Genomic DNA, 22,880 nt, shown 5'->3' on the forward strand with positions numbered 1-22,880 from the left:
TCATAAAATCAATACTGTAGAATCGATACTGCGTCATGTGGGCATAGCACAGACTCAGCATGCCATCGATACGACAGGAGACAGGAGACCGCTGGGTGAGCAGCTGTGCCACCATGAAGACTTTCAGCTTTATTGCTCACTCAGTGGGACCAAGTTTATTTAAAATTTTATATTACAATAAAAATTTTGATTTTGATGTACACATAATTTTAACATATACTTGACATACATTGACAGAATTCATAAAGATATTAACAGAAATTTTGATGGTACGTACATAGAATATAGAATGCGTAATGTAGAGTACAAATAAAGATTTAGATAAAAAATTTTGGTTATATACATAATAAATAAAATAGGATTTTGATGGTATGTTGAATTGCAATAATAGTTCACAGTTGGTAAATAGTTAATAATTCATAAATAGTTCACTGTTCATTATAGTGCACAGTTCATAAGTCTGTTAAAGTTTATTTATCTGTTGAAGTTAATAATAAGTCTGAAGTAAGTTCTGATAAAGCTTTGAGAAATTTTATAGTTAGTGTGAAGTAAGTTTCATATTTGTTGATTGAAGTAGGGCTGTCTTGAAGTGATGCTATTTATGCCGAAAAAATGCTGATGTGGAATTTTGATGCCTTAATTTATGCTGCCTTTAGATTATCACAATTTTCTATGAGATATTCCATTAAATTATGAAGTTTTTTGCGGAGAAATTTACTTCTGAGTAGTTGTTTGAACCATCCTTGGGCATTTTCACTTGTGAAAGGACGAAAGTGGAGGTCTTTAGTGATTGCACATTCAAACAGGTAATGATCTATTGTTCCTGTTGATCTACATATACAGTTGTCTGTATGATACAAGCCGAAACGGCAAAGATATGAAATGAAGGGTTCATGTGCTGTTAGAAGATATGTTATTGCATTATTTGTTGTAACTAAATTTCGTGTTGGTTTTGGTAGAAACATAAAAGTTCGTCTGCCCCATCCATACGACAGAAAATGCGCTTTAATAAACTTGTGCACTCGTGCTAAAAAAATAAGCAACAAATGCTAAAATAAACTGTATGAATGTAAAAATCCGCAATCACACCATAGCGCCTTAAAAAGGGGTATACCGGACCTGTGCGTCAGTTCGTAAGCAGCGATAGTTCCGTGTAACCCGAGATAGCCAAAACGGAAAGTATGAACCGGAGACACCATTTGCACGATAAAAGGAGTTTTCAGGCTATCGGAATGTTGCAAGGTGCAAGACAATCCGCTGTGGCGAGAGAGCTGATTGTACATCATAGTGTCATCAATAGGCTGTGGGATCTTTCCAAGGAATCAAAATGCCTGTAGAAGACATGAATCTGGACGCTGGAGGATTACCATAACGGCAGACGATCGCTTGCGGTTGGTCTGTGCAAGACACGGTAGGTCATTAATAGCACGACAACTAACGTCGCATCTCTTGCTGCTGGACCATATCTCGCTAAACTGTGTCGTGTCGACTGAACGAAGGTGGACTCTACGCCTGACGACCTGCGATTTGTGCTCGTTTGTCTCCTTCGCATCTCAGAACGTGTTTCAGTTGGGACCGTGCACATCGCAGTTAGACAGCATGTAAGGATCCTAAGTTTTACTAACGTTTATTTTATTTTAAAACTGTACTATCACTTCTTATTTCCTACTTCCGGCCAGAATTAAATGCTTTAACTTCTTTATGAAAATTGTCTTGCTAACGCCAAGTACTTAAGTTGTGGCTTTTTATCAGAGAGAGGAAGGAGTTATAATAAGTAAGCCGCTTCCCACTGTAGTTTTACGAGTTTTCACTCTGTTGCTGCTGGTTGCCTTTAAGGCCAGAGGTTTAGCCCTCTTGTTATTTGCAAACGTATTGTAGTTTAAGCAGCTCGGCGTACTACATACGTACCTTTCTTTAAATAAAGGCCAATCTTAGTGCTAGGCATTTGTATACTAATTCAAAGTTAGTTTTTAGTTAGAGTTTTAGTTAGTAGTTTTTATATTCTTACGTTTAGACCATAAGTGGTTGGTCTTTGTATTCCGAAGCTCGGAAGATCCTGTAAAAGATAGAAAATAAAGGGTTTCGTATACCCTTCCTGCTTGTGTTGTCTACTTACACTTTCTTGAACATAGCTTGAGTAAGCTCTCTATTCCGATTCAGGACCATTCATGTTTCCAACGCAAATCAAGAGAAATACAAGTCCTGATAAGCAGAGCAATGTCGCTACGTACTCTTTATGGAAGAGTCTCGATTTAAGATCCAGAACGATTCCCGGAGGGCAATGATATGGCAAGAAGCAGGGACACGTTATCAGACGCCAAACATCGTCAAAAGAGATCATTACATACAAGAAGGCTTATTTCTACGAACTGGGATAGTAATGAACTGACGTCTACGTTAGCCTTGGTGGTTCCGTTATGGAAGTCGGATATTGCGACGAAATTGTACTCCCTCTTGTGCGTCCTTTTATCCCTGCAATGGGTTCCGACGCGATATTTATGAACGATAACGACCGTACGCATAGAGCTGGAATGGTGTGGAATTATGTAAAGAGTGAAAACTCTTCCACATCTGCTGTGGCCAGCTAGATCACCAGACCTGAATCCCATACAGCATGTGTGGGACATGTTAAAAAGATGGATAGCAGGTTGAAGTCCGCCGCCATGTACCCTCCATGAGCTCTAACCTACATTACTACAGGAATAGGCGCTACTGCTACAACGACACTATTGCCAAATTGCCTCGCTCAAATAATTGCGACTAAATTGCCTCGCTCACCAAATTGCCTCGATCAACGACACTATTACCAAATTGCCTCGCCGTTGTCAAGCATGCATTTCAGCTAGAGAGTATATACCAGTTACTAGCGTGATGTTTCTATTGCACGTTATTCCAACCACTTTGGTCTTTCATTATGTAATAGTCGTAAAATATATGTTTTTGTATGTCTTAGCTTTATTGTTTGCTATTGCTTTATGTTGTCTAGCAATGCCACATCCAATTTCTTGGATCAACTTCATGCATTTCCATTAATAGTTTTTGTTTTATTTCATGTTTTACTTTTGTTGCTTATTTTTTTTATCAGGAGTGTAGTTTTGAGTATGATGATTAGTTCATGTTTATTACCTGCACAGTCGCAAGGGTATAATCGACACTGCATAAACTCGAAACCGGCTTACCATGGATACGGGGGACTTAGGCAGCAGCATAGGACAGATAACGGCGTACGATCGACATTAGCATAGCCTAGATAAATCTCATAATTAATAACGGCACATAATCAAGAGGTAAAAAATTTTACTAAATTATTATTTTTAGGGTATGTGCATAGAACAACATCAGAGTAGGATTGGACGTTAGCGTAGTATTCGACATCAACAAAGATTCGACGTTAGCCTAGGACTGAAATTGGTTTGTGAGTCGTCGCGTCCATCGTGAGCCTGCGGAAGTGCTGCCGATTCTGTATATTTACAGTCTTTCTCAACATGGCCTGCACAAGCCGAGTAGATTTTACCTCAAGATTAAACATTTTGCTGTTTTCCCTGGGCTTACCCGGCGGTTGAAGAGGTTGGTTGCATGAAGTTTCCGTCATTTTTCTAATATGTAACGCAGAGAGGGCTAGTTTTCCTTTATTCCTCCACGAAGGCTTCTCACTTCGTATGCAGAAAATCCTGAAGTAATTTTTACAAAGGTAAAATGATTCAATCCTGTCTCTCTCGACGTAAGTGTAAAAGGTAAACAACAAGTCAGGGTGAGTTAAAATATTTCATTACCTATTCATATTATTTTAGAAAATTGTCGAACATTTTATGTCCAATAAAAATTCATCTTCAAAAGGGAAATGTACGCACATTGAAACAAGTTATTTTTAAAGTGTGAAAGTTAAAGCCTTCATTCTTATGTAGGGGCACGTCTCAATATATACAAAATAAGCTTAATTTATCTTTCTGTAAGTCCATAAATATTCGTTTCGGATTTATTTTCATCCTATTTCCTTCCAATTAATTTGCTCAAACTTCGAATATTGTTGTTAAAAACAATGACCAAAACTATTCGTACTTACTGAATAACCTTAATTTGTAGAAACGGTAGCCTTTTTGTTACCAGTATTTTAATTTTACTATAAACAACGCAGAAATATTGACGCTTGTGATGTAGCCGTTCCTCAATAGACACTAATGCCGGCTAGCTTTAAAAGGATTTATTAACAGAGCACACAGGAACGGTTAGAAACAAAAGAAATATACATAAAAATGAAACATATACCAAATAGAACATCAAACATTTGAATAACATAACATAGTAAACTATCATCATGGCGGCTGGAGGTCGACTGACGTTTTTTCATATCTCCACGAGATGGCGTTTAAATAAAATAGTTCGGTTACAGTTCATGAGTTCATGGCGTGAATAAAAAGTTCAATTACACTTAAATAGGTCTGTTACACGCTGCATTTTAACACATAATCCAAGAGGCCCACCAGCGGCCGAGCGGTAAAGTTGCTGAACACTGGTAGTTCGGTCCGAACACTGGTAAAGTTGCTGAACACTGGTAGTTCGGTCGAATCCCGCGAACGGGCTGGCTGCATGGGTGTTTTCGTGGTTTTCCCCATGTGTAACGTGTATACGAGCCAGTTCCTCTTAGAAAGTCCTCCACGAAGGCATCCCTCCCCTTAGGCAGATAGCCCTAGTGTGCTTTGCCATAATTAAATACACCACACCACACCACACCACACCACCATAATCCAAGAAAAGCAAAATTCGAGTAGAAATTAAATATCTTCCAGAAACTTCCCGCTTCCTTATTCGATACCAACGCATTAATAACCACCATAAATTTGCAAACATTACTATGTTATTAATTTACTTGTTGGCATTACAGAAAAACGCCTCAAGAATGAATCAATATTTTATATTCAAATGTAGCAGATTTAAAAGCCGAAGAAACGCCCAATATTATCTAAGAAATGCTTTCTAATAACATCGCCTCTAGCTGTTTTAACGATCTTCAACTGTTTATCTACCTAAATTCCAATGGTAATGTTAGCGAATCTACACACATACAAATAAATATGACTGCTGACATAAGGCTTATCAAAACTGAACCTAATGTAACACCTCGCATTCCAAACTTCACACATTGGGAAATGAAAGGTGATTTTGAGGCTTGGACTTGCATGTTAAATACGTTTCTCGAGAACTTTTACTGTATAAATGCTCAAGGTAATGTATTCGGTGGACGGCGCCAACTAGGCGATAAATGTCTAATAGTGCCAGAGGTGGTGTTGTAAAAGAGTTGACTGACCTAATTCACAGCACTTAGAGCTGGAACCAGCCCCGATGCTCCTCTTTACGGAGTTCTGGCTTAATTTCCGGGTTTAAATATTCGCTCAAATCAAACATTAGTTTCGAATTTTGCACTGGCAATGGAAACAGATTCATTACTATGTCCGTCTGAAAGTGAACTTTGCAATCGCCAACATATACTCCTCAAATTTATACTGGAATATGCTAAAATTCTCGTAAATGTTCCATGAAAACTTATAATCCATATTATATATTATTCTGACAACATTTAAAGAATTCTCCTTAATTCCAATAGATATGTATTACACTTAACACCAAAGCACTTGTGATTGATTTGCAATAAGAGGTATGCTTTTCTGGAAAATACTTTAAAAGAAATTGTCAACTAGTTGTCGAGTGATTTAAGACAGCGGAACATTGGTAGTTCCGTTCAGGTTTTAATCTTAGCGAGTTCGCTGGTTCTGTGGGCACTTTTGTGCTTTTTCCCGATTTGTGGCGTGAATATGAGCCAGTTTCCTTTAAAAATTCCTCCATGAAGGTATCGCTATCCATCGGCAGATAGATCTCTTGTGCTTTCCCATAACCAAGTAAACAAACTCTAAGGCGAATTATTTTGGAAGCTCTCTTGAAAAAAGATGCGACTTAATTTTAGAGCTTTGTAGAAATGCGGCTTACTGTCTCCAATAGTAGCTGTCAGCAATATTATAACAGTTTTTCTAAGAAAGTTCCACAATGAATGCCTAAATTATAAAGCAATAGCAATTTACGCACAACACCCTCATTCAGCAGCGAGGTACTGCATTAGGCATGCAGTCATGTGAAACTTACTGAAGATTTCTGGAGGTCCGTATTGTTGACTAAAGTGTCTGCAAGGGATGTCTAAGCGTTTTTCGGTATGGATAAAAATAAAGCAACCGCTGTCAATTGCAGCATACCTCACAGACTGTTAACGATTGATGTGTGTTTGGGATGGCACTCCTTTAATATAATTAACTAATTACGGGAATGTAAGGGAAAGCTTGCCACCTTTACAGGAAAGGCCATCGTCGAGGATTTTCTAGTACAAATTGTGTTGTATTCACTTTACACATGAAGAAAATCTCAGAAAACTCCAGACATCGGTGCCGTCTGACGAGGATTGAACCTGGAAATGAACTATTAGTGTTTAGTGGTCTTTTTCACTTGGCTACCGGTGCATCCTTTTAGGTGGACCTTGGACTACAGTCTGCTGGCTAAAGAAAAACTTCACTGTCGGCCAATAGAAAGACGATATTTCGTAAGCCCATGTGAAAATTTTACATGAATATATTTACATTGGCCTAACGCCGACCAGACCGTATAATGGTTGATGACGCAGACTGTCGTAATGCAAGGCACGTGTTCGAGTTTCGGAGAAGGCGTGGATGCATGTATAGTATGTGTGCGACCTGGAGGTACTCAAAATATACAAATATACTCTCGAATGGTTTGATGGCAGGAGAAAAGATGTAGGAAACTTTCGGATTCATTCCCTCCGGACGCTGTTCTCCAAAACTGGGGCTAAACTAGGCAATGTCGTATTGTCACTGGTGCTCAAAGCTCATGCCAGTGACAGAAGAAGTCTTGCACTCGTTGCTACGATAAAATTGGTAGTCTTGTTCTGATTGGGTCAGATAAGTGAGATTAGCCACAACAACAACATTGGGCTATGAGGCAAAAATATTGTTTACAACACACCTCTCACTCACATCGAGTTTAATTACTGAAAAAGCTTTCTTTTTTTAAAGGAGACCATTATGTGCATGGCTTGAAAAGGTCACTTTTAGTACTAAACAGATTGGACATAAGTCGTGAGATCTAGGAAGATATGCTTCCAACCTCGAATTACGAGCCATCTACTGCAAAAAAAGCTTATCCCTGCTTTAAAAGGATTATTGGCTTTAATCCTTTCTGCACTGATTGACATGCTACTAATTAGAGAATTGATTGATGCAGACAGTGCGAAACATATCTATTGATCCTACAGTACTCTAAAAAGTAATCAAACTCCATTAATATTACAAAAAATTCCAGTCCATTTCCACATCTCAATTTAGAGAAGGAGCTAATTTTTCTACTGAAAATATTTCTCACATAAAATAATTTTATGCCATTTTTAAACGTAATACTTTCTACGAATTTTAACAAAATCCAATAACCTTTAGCTCTTTTTATCTATACCTAATTATGATTTTTCGGCCAGTCTCTACGATCAGTCTGGCTTTTAAATACAAGGCTGTTCCAAAAGCCTTCAAATATTTGGATTTTTTTGTATTATGCGAAAGAAGGGGTGCCTTCCTGGAGGATCTTCTAAGAAACAATCACTCGTATTTAGCTTGCACATGGAGAAATGAAGCTTAATACGTAAATAATGCCAATAAAACGTTTTAAAACATATCATTCTTTGTTTATTGAAATAGCTGATTTAAACGGTGCATTTCGTATGAAATCTTTTCCCACAGTTGAAATGAAATGATGATGAAAATATATCATCTCATTGGAATTATTAAGTTGGCACATATGTGTTTATACAGAAAACTGTTTGGCGCATATACTACTATAACAGAAAAGATCCCAAAGCTCTTCTGTACCGGATACCTTTAATAATAACTTTAGTAAATATGCATCAAATTCACTTTATGCGCTTTTTTTTCTCCTGTATTCATTTCCTTGTGCTTGTTACTGTAGTTATGGTACAGCAGTGAAAAATAAATACGTAGCGTATTCGGAAACTAAGTACCGTTTCATTCTAGCGACGTCGCAGCGCTGTGGTAGGCGTCCTGCGCATGCGCACTAGTCTTTCTTGTTCACTGACTTTCAATTGTCGCCATTTTGGTTGCTTTATGTTGCGTTTTCAGTTTGCTGTGCACATTCAAAATGTTTAAGACAATTAGTTCTCCCGCTGACTGTGAGATTCGTGCCGTGATTAAATTTTTGAACACAAGGAATGTTAAACCGAAATTTATCGTCAAGTGACAGAAGTTTACGGTGAATACGCGATAAGTGATGGAATGGTGAGAAAGTGGGTAAGAATGTTTAATGCAGGTCGAACAAATGTCCATGCCGAAGCTCGGAGTGGTCGGCCTTCTGTTGTCACCGAGGATTTGGTAAGGAAAGTTGATGAAGCAATTCATGAGAACAGACGCTTCACAATGACAACTCTTTCAGAGGAATTTCCACAAATTTCACGTACTGTTTTGTTCGAAATTGTGTCTGACCGCTTGAATTATCGCAAACTGTGTTCCCGATGGGTTCCAAAAATGCTCACTGATGTTCACAAAACAAAGCGACTTGATAGTGCCCTGACATTATCGAAACTGGCGGGAAGTTTCTTTGATGATGGTATACAAAAACTGGTCACCCGCTATGACAAGTGTTTGATCACTGGCGGGAACTATGTTGAAAAATAGTTTAAGACATGTATTTATTTATTACGTGCTCCGCCCTTAGGCACCACACGGAAAGGGAGGGATGCCCCGTGGAGGTCTTTTTAAGGGAAACTGGCTCGTATCCACGTTACACATGGGAAAAACCACGAAAACGCCCATGCAGCCAGCCCGTTCGCCGGGGCTCGAACCCTGGAACGAACTACCAGTGTTCAGCGGCAAGACATGTATTTTCATGTAAAAATAAAATTGGATTCAAAAAAAAAAAAAAAAAATGTTTTACTATTTTTTTTTTTTTTTTCCAAAACGGTACTTAGTTTTCGAATACGCCTCGGATTTATCCCCCCCCCACCGAAAAAAAAATCCGTTTATAATTCTTTTCAATAAAAGGCCGCTCTCAATTTCACTCAGCTGTTCGATTTTAATACATTTTTAACTAACTATTCTCAATTACTGTCATTTCTTCTCTTTTGAAAATCTTTTGAACCGCTTTGTAAGAAACATATTAAATAGAATCTTAATTTTACTGTCACAACCCTTATTATAAAATGTTACCAAACTACTGGATACTGATGAACACAAAATATCCTTATACAGGCCAGCAGGTAAAATGCAAATGATGTTAACCCATTTTCTGGGTACAAAATAAGCTAACATAGTCATAACAAAAGCTAAACGTAAACTTTATACACCTATTAGAACATAAAATTTCCGTCTTCCTTCGGGAAAGAAAGGAAAATAACCGATCATGTCCCCTCCCCCCATCCTCAAAAGTTGTAAACTGCTGTTAATCGTGCTTCTGAAGTGGTTCAACCAGACAAGCCCTCTGTTTAATTTGCTACTCAAAGTAGGTCTGTGAGTCGTGATCCGAATTCTCGATAATGATCGCTTCAGTTTTATTCGCAAGAATTTTACATATCCGTGTCTAAAACTGTAGACTTCTATTTCAACGGAAAATAAGAAGATGATTTTTGAAAATTATTAGAAAACACAGATTATTAGAGAGCGTGCTTGAAAAACGTGAACCCCCCCCCCCCCACGTCGTGATGTTAATCTGTGATACACATGACTTTATAGAACCCACATGATAGCCAAACATCACTCGAAATATTGATAGGCTTTATTCTCTACAAGAGGAAGTTGATTATTTTCGTCTATTTTTAAATCAGTGGAATGAAAGTATAGTAAACAATATAACTCTCCACAGATTTCGTGGAAAGATTTTAAAATGCAATATTTATTATCTCGAAACTTATTTGTGACAGAAAATTTTTTTGATAAGATGTTTGATTCCTTACGCTTCTTCCTCGTTTATCTTGAAAACGTTCGGTCGTACAGGTATAGTTCTTTAAGCATTTTTTATGTATTCAAAGCGAGGAATCTGGCTGTGTAGAGTTTTGCCAGTCTTGAGAGGACACCCTATATAAGATACGAAAAAAAATTAAATTTCGAAAATTCCATTTTTTTCCCCAATCTCTTTCAGTTTTATATTATAAAGAGTCATTGATGAACGTAATATATATATGTGTAATGTAACGTAATATATGTGTGTGTGTGTGTCGTTGATGAACGTAATGAAAGCATTTATTGTTAACAAAAGAATTTATTTCATCAGCAACACTTTTTCAGCTTTTTTTTTTTTTTTATTCCAAAGAGGCTTTGTCCCTGAAGGACTATTGTTTTCGTTTTGCGATTTTGCGTTGAAAACTTTAAAAGGCTGTATCCCTTTTCAAATCGTTGCCACCAAATACTATCGCCCTGTATTATATTTAAAGAAATTAAATAACGAAGACTCTGCATAAATGTATACATATTTCTGGCATTGTGATAAACAACGGTACCTAAAGCCATCCAATTTTGAATGACGTAATCCTATTGCGAATGTGGGCATCTGAAAACCCAAATTTGAAATTTGGAATTTGTTTTATTATCGATTTCATATTTTGTAAAACTTTAACGAGTTTTTGATTAGCAAATTCAAGGATTTCAAAGCGAGCAATGTCAACGTTGTACAGAAAAAGCGTTTTTATCTATAGCGCGTGAGACTGTGTATCGAGAATTCTAAAGATATGTTCATTTTAAAATTATTTTGCGACATTGCTGTTGAACTGAATTTTATGGTTTAAGTGCAAGGAACATGATATTTAATAAATAAAGGTAACACACAAAACGTAAAAAAAAAAAAAAAAAAAAAAAAAAAAAAAAAAAAAACACTTTTAGACGTAATTTTAAATCTGTAAACCTATTAGATTAATTACAATTCTTCTTATACGGCTTACTTTGGACCGTTGATATAGTTGGCGATTGTTGTAGGTGTAAATACGTTTGCTAAAGCATTTGAACGACAAAAATTTACAGATTAAACTGGTAAAGTTCTTAAGAACTGAAAGAAGCTAAAAACTTCTTGAAAGCTGAAGAGATCTCCTGAAAATTTCTCTTATTTCTTTTTAATGCTTATCATCAGTTGTGAATGTGATTAATTGAAAATTATTGTAGCTACAAATGCACTTATAGAAGGGGTTTTTTCGCACAAGTTTCAAAATAAATTTTATCGACTTAGCAAAAACTTGGAAGTCTGACTTGTATAGCGAGATTAATTTTGAAAAGACTATGAAAGTACGCTGCTGGCCATTAAAATTGCAACACCATGAAGGAAAGCAAATATAGAAAAGAAAGTGATTGCATGCAAACAGTATGGCATGAAGACAAAATGATTAAATTTGTAAGTATTTTGGAGATTTACAGGGGTGCGAAATTAGTAGAAACAGCTGCAACCCCAAGCAGCTAAAACGGCCCTTACCCCATTAGGCATGGAGTCAAACTGGGCAGCTCATTCCATGCTGCTTCAAGTCTATGCCACATTTCATCAACCGTATTAGCTGAAGAGGGGTGGCGGGCCAGTCTCTCAACAACCCATGATCAGATGTTTTCAATGGATTACAGATCTGGAGACCGTGCAGTCCAGGGACGCAATCGAATACTCTGTGTATCGAGGAAGGTCAGAACACGACCTTCCTCGATACATAGATTCTGCGTTCAAATTATCGTCGATCAGAACTAGAGATGTGCGTGTCGTGTACCCAATGGCTAGCCAAACCATCACACCAAGTGTAGGGCCCCTATGTGCCGATATCGAATACAAGCTTCTCGGACACTCCGGACGCGTATACGGCCATCGGAATACTGCACGCAGAATCAGGACTCGTTTGAAAAGGGGACATTGTGTCACTCCTGTACCCTGCTTTGTCGTTTGGCGCACCAGAGTTGCCGCCCCTCTCTGTTCTTCATTTTCAAGGGAAGCCGAAGTAATAGTGACTCTGCTGCTAGTCCACGCTGCTGCAAACGTCGACACACGAGCTGATACTAGGCGTGCTGTAAACATGTCCATTTCCTGACTAATGGTCCGTGATGGGGTCGCACGGTTTTGCAGGGCTGACCTCACAATATGTCTGTCCTCTCTGGCGTTAGTCATGGGAAGGCGTTGACATCCTGCATGCCGTTCAGTATGACCCTCAGTAATCCATATTCGCATGTCAGTGGTTGGATGTTGACCAGTTCGACTGCCGATATCACGGAACGATAATCTACACTTTCGATATGCAACGATCCTGCCTTTATCGAATTTCGAAGCTTGCTGGTAAGCATTTTCTCTTCTTATTCGAGGCATAACACGATATTCCGAGCAAACTCCAACCTTGCAAAGCCCTTTCCGAATGAAAAATCCATACACAATTTTTCTTTTATTCAGTGCTTCAGATGTCGTTTCTCCCTCCTGCGTCGTCTAAATGTGCTGACATACAAATCATTTGCATATCCCAATTTCTTCTTCCTTTCCTTGACTTCAGATCATTCCTTCCTGGTGTTGCAATTTTAATTGCCAGCAGTAAACATGCAGCTGATTCGGAATGATGAACTAAGGATTTCAAGGTTCACCAAAGTTCTACACCATCTAAATTTATCAACATCCATCTTCTCTCTTGATCCAAATTAGTTTTAGCCCTTAAATACAATATAGTTAGAATAATGCCACACTTCCACCATAGCGCAGTCTCAACCTTATATGCTTATTAAAGTTTCCATAGATATAACTAATCTGATAATTTATTTACTAATAACGCTCTAAAATGTTTATACTATACTGGTTTTGGTGAAAATGTGCTTTAGCCCACTGCTTGGCGATGTTCAGTAGCGGCGATTTTTTGAAAATCGCCAGTAAAATCTCAGAATACGTTGCATAAACAAAATTGCGAAGGCGAAGCTATGTGACGTTCATAAATGGGTGGAGCTAAGAATGTGACGTCACAATGTATTCTCTACAGATGTAGAAATAAGTATACTAAATTTTTTGTATTTCAAACTACTATAATACGGTAAGTGAATTGTAACAGTTATTAAAACTGTAAACAACGTCGCAGTCTCTCATACAAGGTGAATATTTTTAAGCTTTAGTATTTATACAAATAAAAACAGATTTTTTTAAAATTTTAATTTCATATTGCGGAACATTTTAACTTTATCATCTTTACAAAATTACCTTATTGCTACGTAACGACACCATCTCTTACATACTAGTAAGTAGACAATCTTCATTATTTTCTAAAAATTTTTAAGTTTTACATTAATAAAAAAAGAAAAATATTTATTATTCAATATCAACATCATACACAGCTTTCATTTCCCTGTTTCTTAAATTCCTAAACCGCGTTCTATACTATTTCGTATAATAAAATGTTTGTTTACATGTACATTCACTCACCTCTCTCAGCATCACAGATAAATCCATAGCGACTGTTTATTTAACCAAATATATGCAGAAAAATGGCAAAAACACACAGATAAAACCACTCGATTGATAACTACCACATAAGAACATTCAAACGGCAACTGAATTAACTGCTCAAATTACGAAGTAAAAATTCCAAAAGAAATCGTCTGCTTGGAAATTCTTTTTAACTGCAAGTATATTTTTGAAAGCATAAATTATCGTCTGCTACTTGGCAATTTGTCTTCGGACATTTGTGCTCTCTCCGAAGAAATTTATTCCTATCTAGTTATTAAAAAACGCTGTGAAAGCCATGGCTTTTCGATATCTAAAGCTACGATAGGTAATATTGTCAACGATAAGAAATTAAAAAAAAGACAACAAATATAATGAAATTAAAAAACAAAATAAAATCTGAAAATTAAGATTTTACATTACGCCCCAAAGGTGCGTTTTTTTAACACTTTGCGTGTTACCTTTATTAATTAAATATCATGTTCTTCGCACTTAAACCGTAAAATTCAGTTCAACAGCAATATCACAAAATAATTTTAAAATAAGCATATCCTTTAGATTTTCCGATACACAGTCTCGCGCGCTGGAGATAAAAATGTTTTTTTTCTGTACACTGCCATTGCTTGCTTTGAAATTCCTCAGTATGTTAATCAAAAATTCGTTAAAGTTTTACAAAATATGAAAACGATAATAAAACAAATTCCAAATTTCAAATTTGGGCTTCCAGATGCCCATATTTGCAGGAGGATTACGTTATTCAAAATTTGATGTTTCTATGTACCGTTGTTTTATCAAAATGCGGAAAACATACATACATTTATGAAGATTTTTAATCGTTTAATTCCTTTAAATATAATACAGGGCGATAATATTTGTTGGCCACAATTTGAAAAGTGAAACAACGCTTATAGTGAATCATTGCAAAATGCCGAAACGAAATTAATAGTCCTTCTGAGCAAATTTCTCCTTTGGACTAATAATTTAAAACTCGATTTACGTAAGTTTAAAACACAAAATACCATTAGTTTCGCTTAAAAGCTACGTGTAATTCATAACAAATGCGAGAGGTTTAAACCTCGTAGAAATTTGCAACTTTTTCATTCAAACATGGAAGTTTATTTCTCGCAAAATGCCTGATTCATGAGAAGGAATCATTTGTTAAAATTTATCTCCGTGCATACATATTTTCTTAAAGAGATATCAGTCACTATGCATACCAGAAATAGCTGCTATACAATTTGAAGTCAATTAAATAAGATTAAAAAAATCAGAGAATTATGCAAACTTGGGCATTGCGCACTGCCTTGGCTTTGTCCATGTGCAACTCGATCTATTTTTACTTAGATAACATTAGAGAATTGCACAAATCGGCATCGCGCGCTCCATTGGCTTTTTCCATGTACACATCGATCTATTTTCACTTCAAAAAACATCCCAGAATTGAGCAAACTCGGCATCGCGCACAACATCGGCATTGCGCACCGCATTGGCTTTGACCATGTGCACATCGATCTATTTTCACTTAAACATCCCAGAATTGCACAAACTCGGCATCGCGCGCAACCTCGGCATTGCGCACCACATTGGCTTTGACCATGTGCACATCGATCTATTTTCACTTAAAAAAACATCCCAGAATTGCACAAACTCGGCATCGCGCACAACCTCGGGATTGCGCACCACATTGGCTTTGCCCATGTGCACATCGATCTATTTTCAATTAAAAAACATGCCAGAATAGCACAAACTGGGCATTGCGCACCACATTGGCTTTGCCCATGTGCCCATCGATCTATTTTCACTTGGAAAAACATCCCAGAATTGCAGAAACTCGGCATAGCGCACTACATTGACTTTGCTCATGTGAACATCGATCTATTTTCACTTAAAAACATCCCAGAATTGCACAAACTCGGCATTGCGCACCACATTGGCTTTGACCATGTGCACATCGATCTATTTTCACTTAAAAATCCCGGAATTGCACAAACTCGGCATTGCGCACCACATTGACTTTTCCCATGTGCACATCGATCTATTTTCACTTAAAAAAAATCCCAGAATTGCACAAAATTGGCATTGCGCACTGCATTGGCTTTGCCCATGTACATATCGATCTATTTTCATTAAAAAAACATCAGAGAATTGCACAACGTTAGCTTTTCCAATCTTCTAGGATTGAGCCAAAAAGAAATACAAAATATTAAAAATAAGCAACTTTAAAACGAACCATACAAGAAAAATTTTTTCACTTACCCTTTTCAAGAAAAATGTAAAGTCTTTTTGAGGGGTTTTATATATGAATTTATCTCAGGGGTAAACCCTTTTGGATCCCCCCTCATCTTTAAATAAATTTACTAACGTTTTATACGCCGTTTCCGTAATATATGCAGAAAAAAGACTAAAACACACAGGGGGAAAAGCACTCGATTAAAAAAAGAACCACCACACAAGAACATTCAAACCGCAACAGAATTAACAAGTAAAAATAAAAAATTAAAAGAAAGCTTTTAGATTTTGCATTATGCCCAAAGGGACGTTTTTTTAACGTTTTGTGTGTTACCTTTCTTTATCAAATATAATGTTCTTTACACATAAACCATAAAATTCAGTTGAACAGCAATATCGCAAAATAATTTGAAAATGAGCATATCTTTAGAACTTCCGATACACAGTTTTGTGCTCTGCACGTAAATTTTTTTTTTCCTGTACTGTGTTGCCGTTGCTTGCTTTGAAATCTTTGAATTTGCTAATCAAAAATTCATTCAAGTTTTACAAAATATCAATCAGATAATAAAAAAAATTCTAAGTTTTGGGCTTCCAGATGCCCATATTAGGTTGGAAACGTATGTTTTTCAAAATTTGATAACTCTAGGTACCGTTGTTTTATCACAATGCGAGAAACATTTATGCAGATTTTTCAATATTTAATTTCTTTAAATATAACACAGGACGATAACATTTAGTGGCAACAGAATAACAACACAGCTTCAAAACATCGGGTTAGCCATGTTGTCGCGTTTATTGCCCATTGAAAAACAATCGCCAAGCAGTGGGCTAAACCGCATTTTAACCCTGGTTGGTTTTAAAATAAGACAAGACGGATTCTGTGTTAAAACAGCAGGCCACAACGGCTAAATTAGACAAAAACATCCATCTAGCCAATCATCTTCTCGCGACTACCTCTCTGAAGGTGGCCATTATTTCTCAGAATATAAGCAAATATAGTGAATGTACCGCGGCAGCCACTTCTCGTAGACACACATTTCTTCATAAATTTTAGAAACATAAATAAACATTAGTACCGAGTATCGTATCCAACTGACGATCCTCTAGCGCCACAGGTAATCAAATCGTGTTAAAGAGGATTCTTTGTATCAGTAGTGAATATCACCTCTATGACGATCCACTTCTACCGAAGATCAAGTAATCTGTAACTGTGAGTAGTCATCTTAAAGAGAACTTACTGCAGCATAATTTCATTTGATGATGTTATTTCGCAGCACCCCAATTATTTTTGTTGGTTATTCAAATAATAGTTAATAATATAACTCCAAGTAATAGTTATTATGTTTTTGGTTAATAACTGTTAGCATTTAGTTAATATCCAAATAATAGTTAGTTGTGTTATAAACTAAAGTTTGTATTTTAATTTCAGATGTTATGTTTAGTAGAAATAAATTTTAATTTCATTTCAGAATTCCTATACAAACAGACAGTGAACATTGACAACTTAACAACTCAAGTAGAAATACTGGATTCTTCGCACTGTGAGGTACAGTACTGCTAAAGTCTGGTTCTTGTTAGAAGTATTATTCCTGCTCTGTTACAAGCTTTCTAACTTACCAGAACCTCATATTATTAGGAAAAAAAATTAAAGTAATTAAAAATAACAATTTTTTCTTACAGAGCGATGTTCAAATTTCTCAGTGGAAATTGTGAATAACTGTATGAATAAGTTAGTTAACAACCATAACAATTATTTATTACAGAGTGGTGTTCAAAATTCTCAGTAAAAATTAAACAAACCTATATGAATAAGTCACTAAAGTTGCCAAAGTTGAATAGTTTTGAAAATAATCTGTCTAAAGATTCCAAGCACTTAGAAAGATCATTTAACATTATAGACTCTTAATAAAGAAACATCTCTTAGCGACATGCTAAAAGACGATATTTAATGACATAGCGAAATGCTAAGAAAGGATATTTAATGATAGAAAAATGTAGGCTAGTGAATGCACACAACAAAGTATATGGCAAACGCACAGAACAATGTATATTGCTTCTCCGATATCTGAACCCCTAGCAGCCTATCCGCTCAACCACTCGAAATGAAATTTCAGATATTATTATTTGAATGTATGTACTTGAGATTGTGATGATTTAAAACAATAGAGCTCTCACGATTAGGGTTACAGTGAAAACTTTTCGAAATTTTTTAACGACAGCATCTAGTTTTCCCCTGATATGGTCTTACAGTGATCAGTTTCCTGCACTTCCATACGCTGATCAGTTTCCTGTGCAAATTGATCAGCACACTGTAAAACCATAAAAGGCAATGAAAAGATACAAGTAAATCGAAAATTGCTGGTGTAAAACATTTGCAAAAAGAGCTTTCTGTAAAGGACCAATGACTACACAGAAAGGAGCTGCATTGACGAACTTTGCATAATTCACTGCGGTAGACAGCAGAAGCACCAATCACAGAACACCATGTGCAAAGCATTGCTTGTGAAAAACCTTTAATAATCACTGTGGAAAGATTGTTCCTTCATTCAGGGGTTCGAACGTGCTACTAAGATGACATTTACAGGGCAACAAACAAGTAAATTGATAAAGCTGTTTCATCTGAGCGGGAAAATTCTGCCGAAGTAGGAACGTTTATCGGCGAAATGATAGCTAAGACGAGAGGCATGTTTCGTAAAAACTGTAAGCGATTTGGTTAAAAAAGAAATGATAAAACTGGATACACACGTGATAGACTGTGATCCGGATGACCATGTGTTCCAGTTGAAGTTGCTGCAGAAGTGCATAATACAATTATTCAGGTCCATTGCATATTGCAAGAAGTGGTGCCCGAAGTTTGGATGCACCAAAAACCACAGTTCTCAAGCCTCAAAGCTCTGTTCTGCGGATATTTCCTTATCGATTTCAGAGAGTCTAGATGCTGCAACAGCTTGTCGACTTTTCTTCCATCAGATATGGTGAAGACAGCAGGTGGCCGCTGCGGATATCATGGACGGTATGCAGCAATGTTGCAGAATTATGTAATTCTAGAATTGCAGAAGCGAAATATTTTTAATGTCATTGTATGGATGCAAGATGGTGCTCCTTCACACATAGTCACATGTGAGTGATTTGCATTAGAAAATAAGATTATTCCATCAGTCAGACGATTGCACTTGTAAATGAGCGAGTTCGACAAAGTTGCAAAACCCCCCGTCAGGGAAGTGGGCTAGTCGAACTGCTGAGAACGAGGATCTGAGAGATGACAAAATCAGAGAACACTTACCAAAGATGAGAACAAATTTCTAGAAACATTTCGAGAAGAAAGGTAGGCTTAGAATAATAAATTTTTAGGTGAATCGAGAGATAGTGAGAACTTTCATAGTTACACTCGTAGCTATATTTTTTTCTGCTATTCCAAACCCACATTTCTTGAACATGCGGTATCAGAGAGTGCTTATTGTAAAAAGGTAGCACTCTACTTACAAAAACATTGACAATAAGTATCGCACGAAGTTATCTCTGACCAGTAGCAAATATACTGCTACATAGATCTACAATGTGGTGGCAAGGATGACTGCAAAACTGTATATTAACTATTCTCACAAGTGACAATAGCTTAGTTTCACTGAGCGAGGAATTCCAGTGCCAAATACGGAGCTTGGTGTGCTGATGATCATGTTGACATATTTTTGCAATATGAAGAGTCATTCACTGGAAGATGTGACCAGAAAGATCATAATAATTGCGCAGTACTAACTCCGACATATTCGATCGGGTTACTAATTATTCAAAGGATAACAGAGCAGAGACTATTTGTTACATAACAATGCTCATGTACATACGGCTGAGATTATTCGGAAAAAAAAAAATTAAAAATTTAAATAGAATTCACTCGTTCATCTACTACCATAGATCCTTCGGATTACCACTTGTTTTGACGACTTTTAAATCCCGTGGCAGAAGTTTCATTAAAAGGAAATTTGAGCCAGTTTGGTAGATGCATTCTTGGCTATAAATTTAAATAAATAAATAAAATGATGGTTTATCTAAATTTCCACAATACAGTATGATAAGTTATCATTTACTGTAAGATCATTTTGTTTCGAAAAGCAAATCTATGAACTTAATATTTAAAATGGCTTTTTAATGTATTTACAGGATCGCTGCTGTCTCCAAGATCACATCGGCTGGGCAGATGCTTATGTTGTGGTATACAGTGTATGCGACAGAGGAACCTTTGAAGAGGCTCGTCGCCTTCTTGAAACAGTCGGACTCAGCAAAGGAGCCCGCCGAGCACCTGCCATTCTCTTGGGCAACAAACGAGATCTGGAGAGAGGACGACGAGTGGCCGTAGACGATGGTCATGAAGCCTCTCTACAGTTCCGTTGTCAATTCTACGAAGTTTCAGCTGCAGAAAATTATGTGGGCGTGAGTCTTGCATTTCAGTCACTTATGAGAGAGGCAAGGGCAGCCCAACAGTTAAGGACTTTGCCAGTGCGTAGAAAGGCAGGACCTGCGCTTTCCAAAATGATTGGTATGGTGTTTGGTCGAGGAGATAAAGGTGCAGCTGACAGAAAAAAAAGGCCGTCATTATCTATATAGTAATTTTCACTCGCATCACATAACTCTGTATGATACACATCATTATTCAGCTTCTCGCAGAGAAAAGAACCTTTATAGTTTGTACTCTGTGTGCAATTCAAGACCTATTCAGTTTCTGAGATATGTAAGATAATTTTTATGAAGTTATGCATTCAAGAGCACAAATACAATTGGCAAATACAAATGCAAAATGCTAGAAGCAAGACATTAAAATGCTTCACTCTTTTTCTAAAGTTTCCTACTGACAGACAGATGCGAACATTTCAAATCCTATTTGTACTTTTGGGAGGACAGCAGATAAGCTAAGCTACAGGCTTTAAATTTTACCTCCTGCATGAAAGAAAAACATTTAAAAATCAATTTATTTTGATTCAAATCCTATTTGTACTTGAGGTTGTAGATAAACTAAAGTATATATTTTACCTCCTCCGTGAAAGAAACTGTTAGCAATCAATTTACTTCGCTTCAGAAGAATTTCAATATTTGAGTGATATATTGCAAAATAACTCGCAAAATTCTTCTAATCAGGATGCGATTATATCACAAAAGGAAAAAGATTATGCACAGGGTTTTATGCTTAATTTAAGGACCATTTAGGAGCCCTCTAATTATTTAACTCTCAAAGCTATTCGCATCCTTCTACATCAAGATCAGATTTTTATTCTTTTCTTGTTAATGTTCCTTCATTTTTTGAAATAAAAAAGAGAGGATGGCTTCTTCTTCATTTAAATACATTCTGCATTACACGCTCATTAGACCTACCCAGAAATGAAACATTAAATCCAGGTTTGTGGTATATTGCCAAAAAATCAGAAATGTTCCAATTCTTATGCATAATGGAAAATATGCAATGAAAATATAATGTCAAGAACAGCCAACGAAGAATAAGAATTGGGAAATGGTTTGAGAGATGACATTTGCTTCTTATCTAGCAGATTTCACGTGAATGCGAAGACCAGATACGGGGAGTAACAGTCTAATGCGATTGGCAAATAACACCCAAAAGAAATTTAAAAAATATATTTAATCAATCTGCAAACACTACAAATAAATTTTAGCGCCGAAAAGTGCCAGCAGATTTTAACAGTGCATCGGTAAGTAATTTGCCACTACAGTATTAAAACTACCAACATAATAGTTATTGAAAGATACTATTAATATAAAATATTTTTGAAAATGAATTCGAAGATACAAAGCAAAATTGTCCATTAAGCCTTTATTATGATTTCTTATACAACAAATTTATTTCATGAAGCAAAGCAAAAGCATGGAAATGGTGTCATAGTCACAAGAAATCTGTACATGAACAAATGTGTAACTATATTATACAGAACACCAGAAATACTGATGAGTGATAATATGAAACGAAAGTGAAAATATATTGACATAAAAACTACTAAAACTTGAAGCGGACAAATTAATGTTATGAGTTAAAAAGACTGAACTTTGTAGGACTGGTGGTATCAGCCACACTTGTACAAAAGAATTTTAAATTAAATTTGTTAATTTATAATAAATATATGTCTTTGGACTCCTTTGGTTAATTATTTACAGAAATATTACATAACTTCTTTAAATATGTCACAGCACTCTTAGAGTAACATGCAGAGACAAAGAACAACTGGCTAGAAAAATCAATTTTATTGATATAATAACTGGCATTTATTTAAGACCAACAATCTCTCTAATCTGCATGCATGCACAGTCGTGTACTAATTTTTATGAAATGCCTAGTTTTCCATACACAAAATGACTGCCCAGATTGTCATTATATCATATTCATGATGATCCAAATAATGTAGTATGCAATTTTTGCCACTAAAAAAGGAGCGAAAATTTTCTTTCATTCCTTTTCCATATATATTAGAAAATTTTCTCACGTTCCATTTGTTACATGTAGCCAGATGGCATTCAGTTTTCATTTATGCTTAGTAAAGTAAGGCAAAGACATTAGTAGTCGTTTTACTGAATTATGCAAAAGAAATATACTTTCTAATTAGCAACAAACTTCAGAATTTTCATCTGTGTTTTAACAGATATGTTTAAAAATTTCTGAAGAATAACAACTTTCCTGCTTGATGGCAGATCTGTGATAATTAAAGGGTTATTATGAGTTTCAACCTTTTCTTTGCCACTGTCATTATGTTATCTATATGTTACTCCTTCTCAAAGGCGAATCAACAGTATGTTACTTAGTGCAGGTTAACGACATGTTACTGGTCTTGGGTTCAAATACTAAGCAAGGCATGAACATGTATCACATTAAAATATTTGTGGAATTGGAATACTTTAAAACTGGATAGATTAATGGTAAAAACACTTGGATTTCATTCCCTGGTATGCTATCAAAATTTGATATTAAATAAATAAATAAAAGCTTTTATTTAAAACTCATAATTAATGAATAGAAGAAAAACGATCTATCATATAGTAATTTAACGGGAACAAGAGACTGCATAATTCTCTTTACTAAAATTTATCTATAATTTTATATCAGAAATAATAAAAGTATGGAGTGCCTGTGATAAATTTATAGCTATGACAATGCAGTTTGATTATTC

At 36.1% G+C, this 22,880-nt stretch overlaps 1 protein-coding gene across 2 annotated transcripts in view; it reads left to right on the forward strand.

Annotated features, from left to right (window-relative positions):
- Positions 1-21,850, forward strand: part of LOC118182112 (ras-related and estrogen-regulated growth inhibitor-like protein A) — a 246,321-nt gene extending 224,471 nt beyond the window's left edge. For both annotated transcript variants that reach the window (XM_035351403.2, XM_085816512.1), the window contains exons 3-4: positions 17,187-17,263; positions 19,876-21,850. In XM_035351403.2, the coding sequence (XP_035207294.1) occupies positions 17,187-17,263; positions 19,876-20,319 (521 nt within the window). In that variant the 3' untranslated portion in view covers positions 20,320-21,850. The remainder of the gene's footprint in view (positions 1-17,186; positions 17,264-19,875) is intronic.
- Positions 21,851-22,880: the final 1,030 nt, after the last annotated feature.

This window comes from Stegodyphus dumicola, chromosome 5 (genome assembly GCF_044657685.1).
Source record: "Stegodyphus dumicola isolate Sdum_Otavi_A_Nest chromosome 5, ASM4465768v1".
NCBI classification, from domain to species: domain Eukaryota; kingdom Metazoa; phylum Arthropoda; class Arachnida; order Araneae; family Eresidae; genus Stegodyphus; species Stegodyphus dumicola.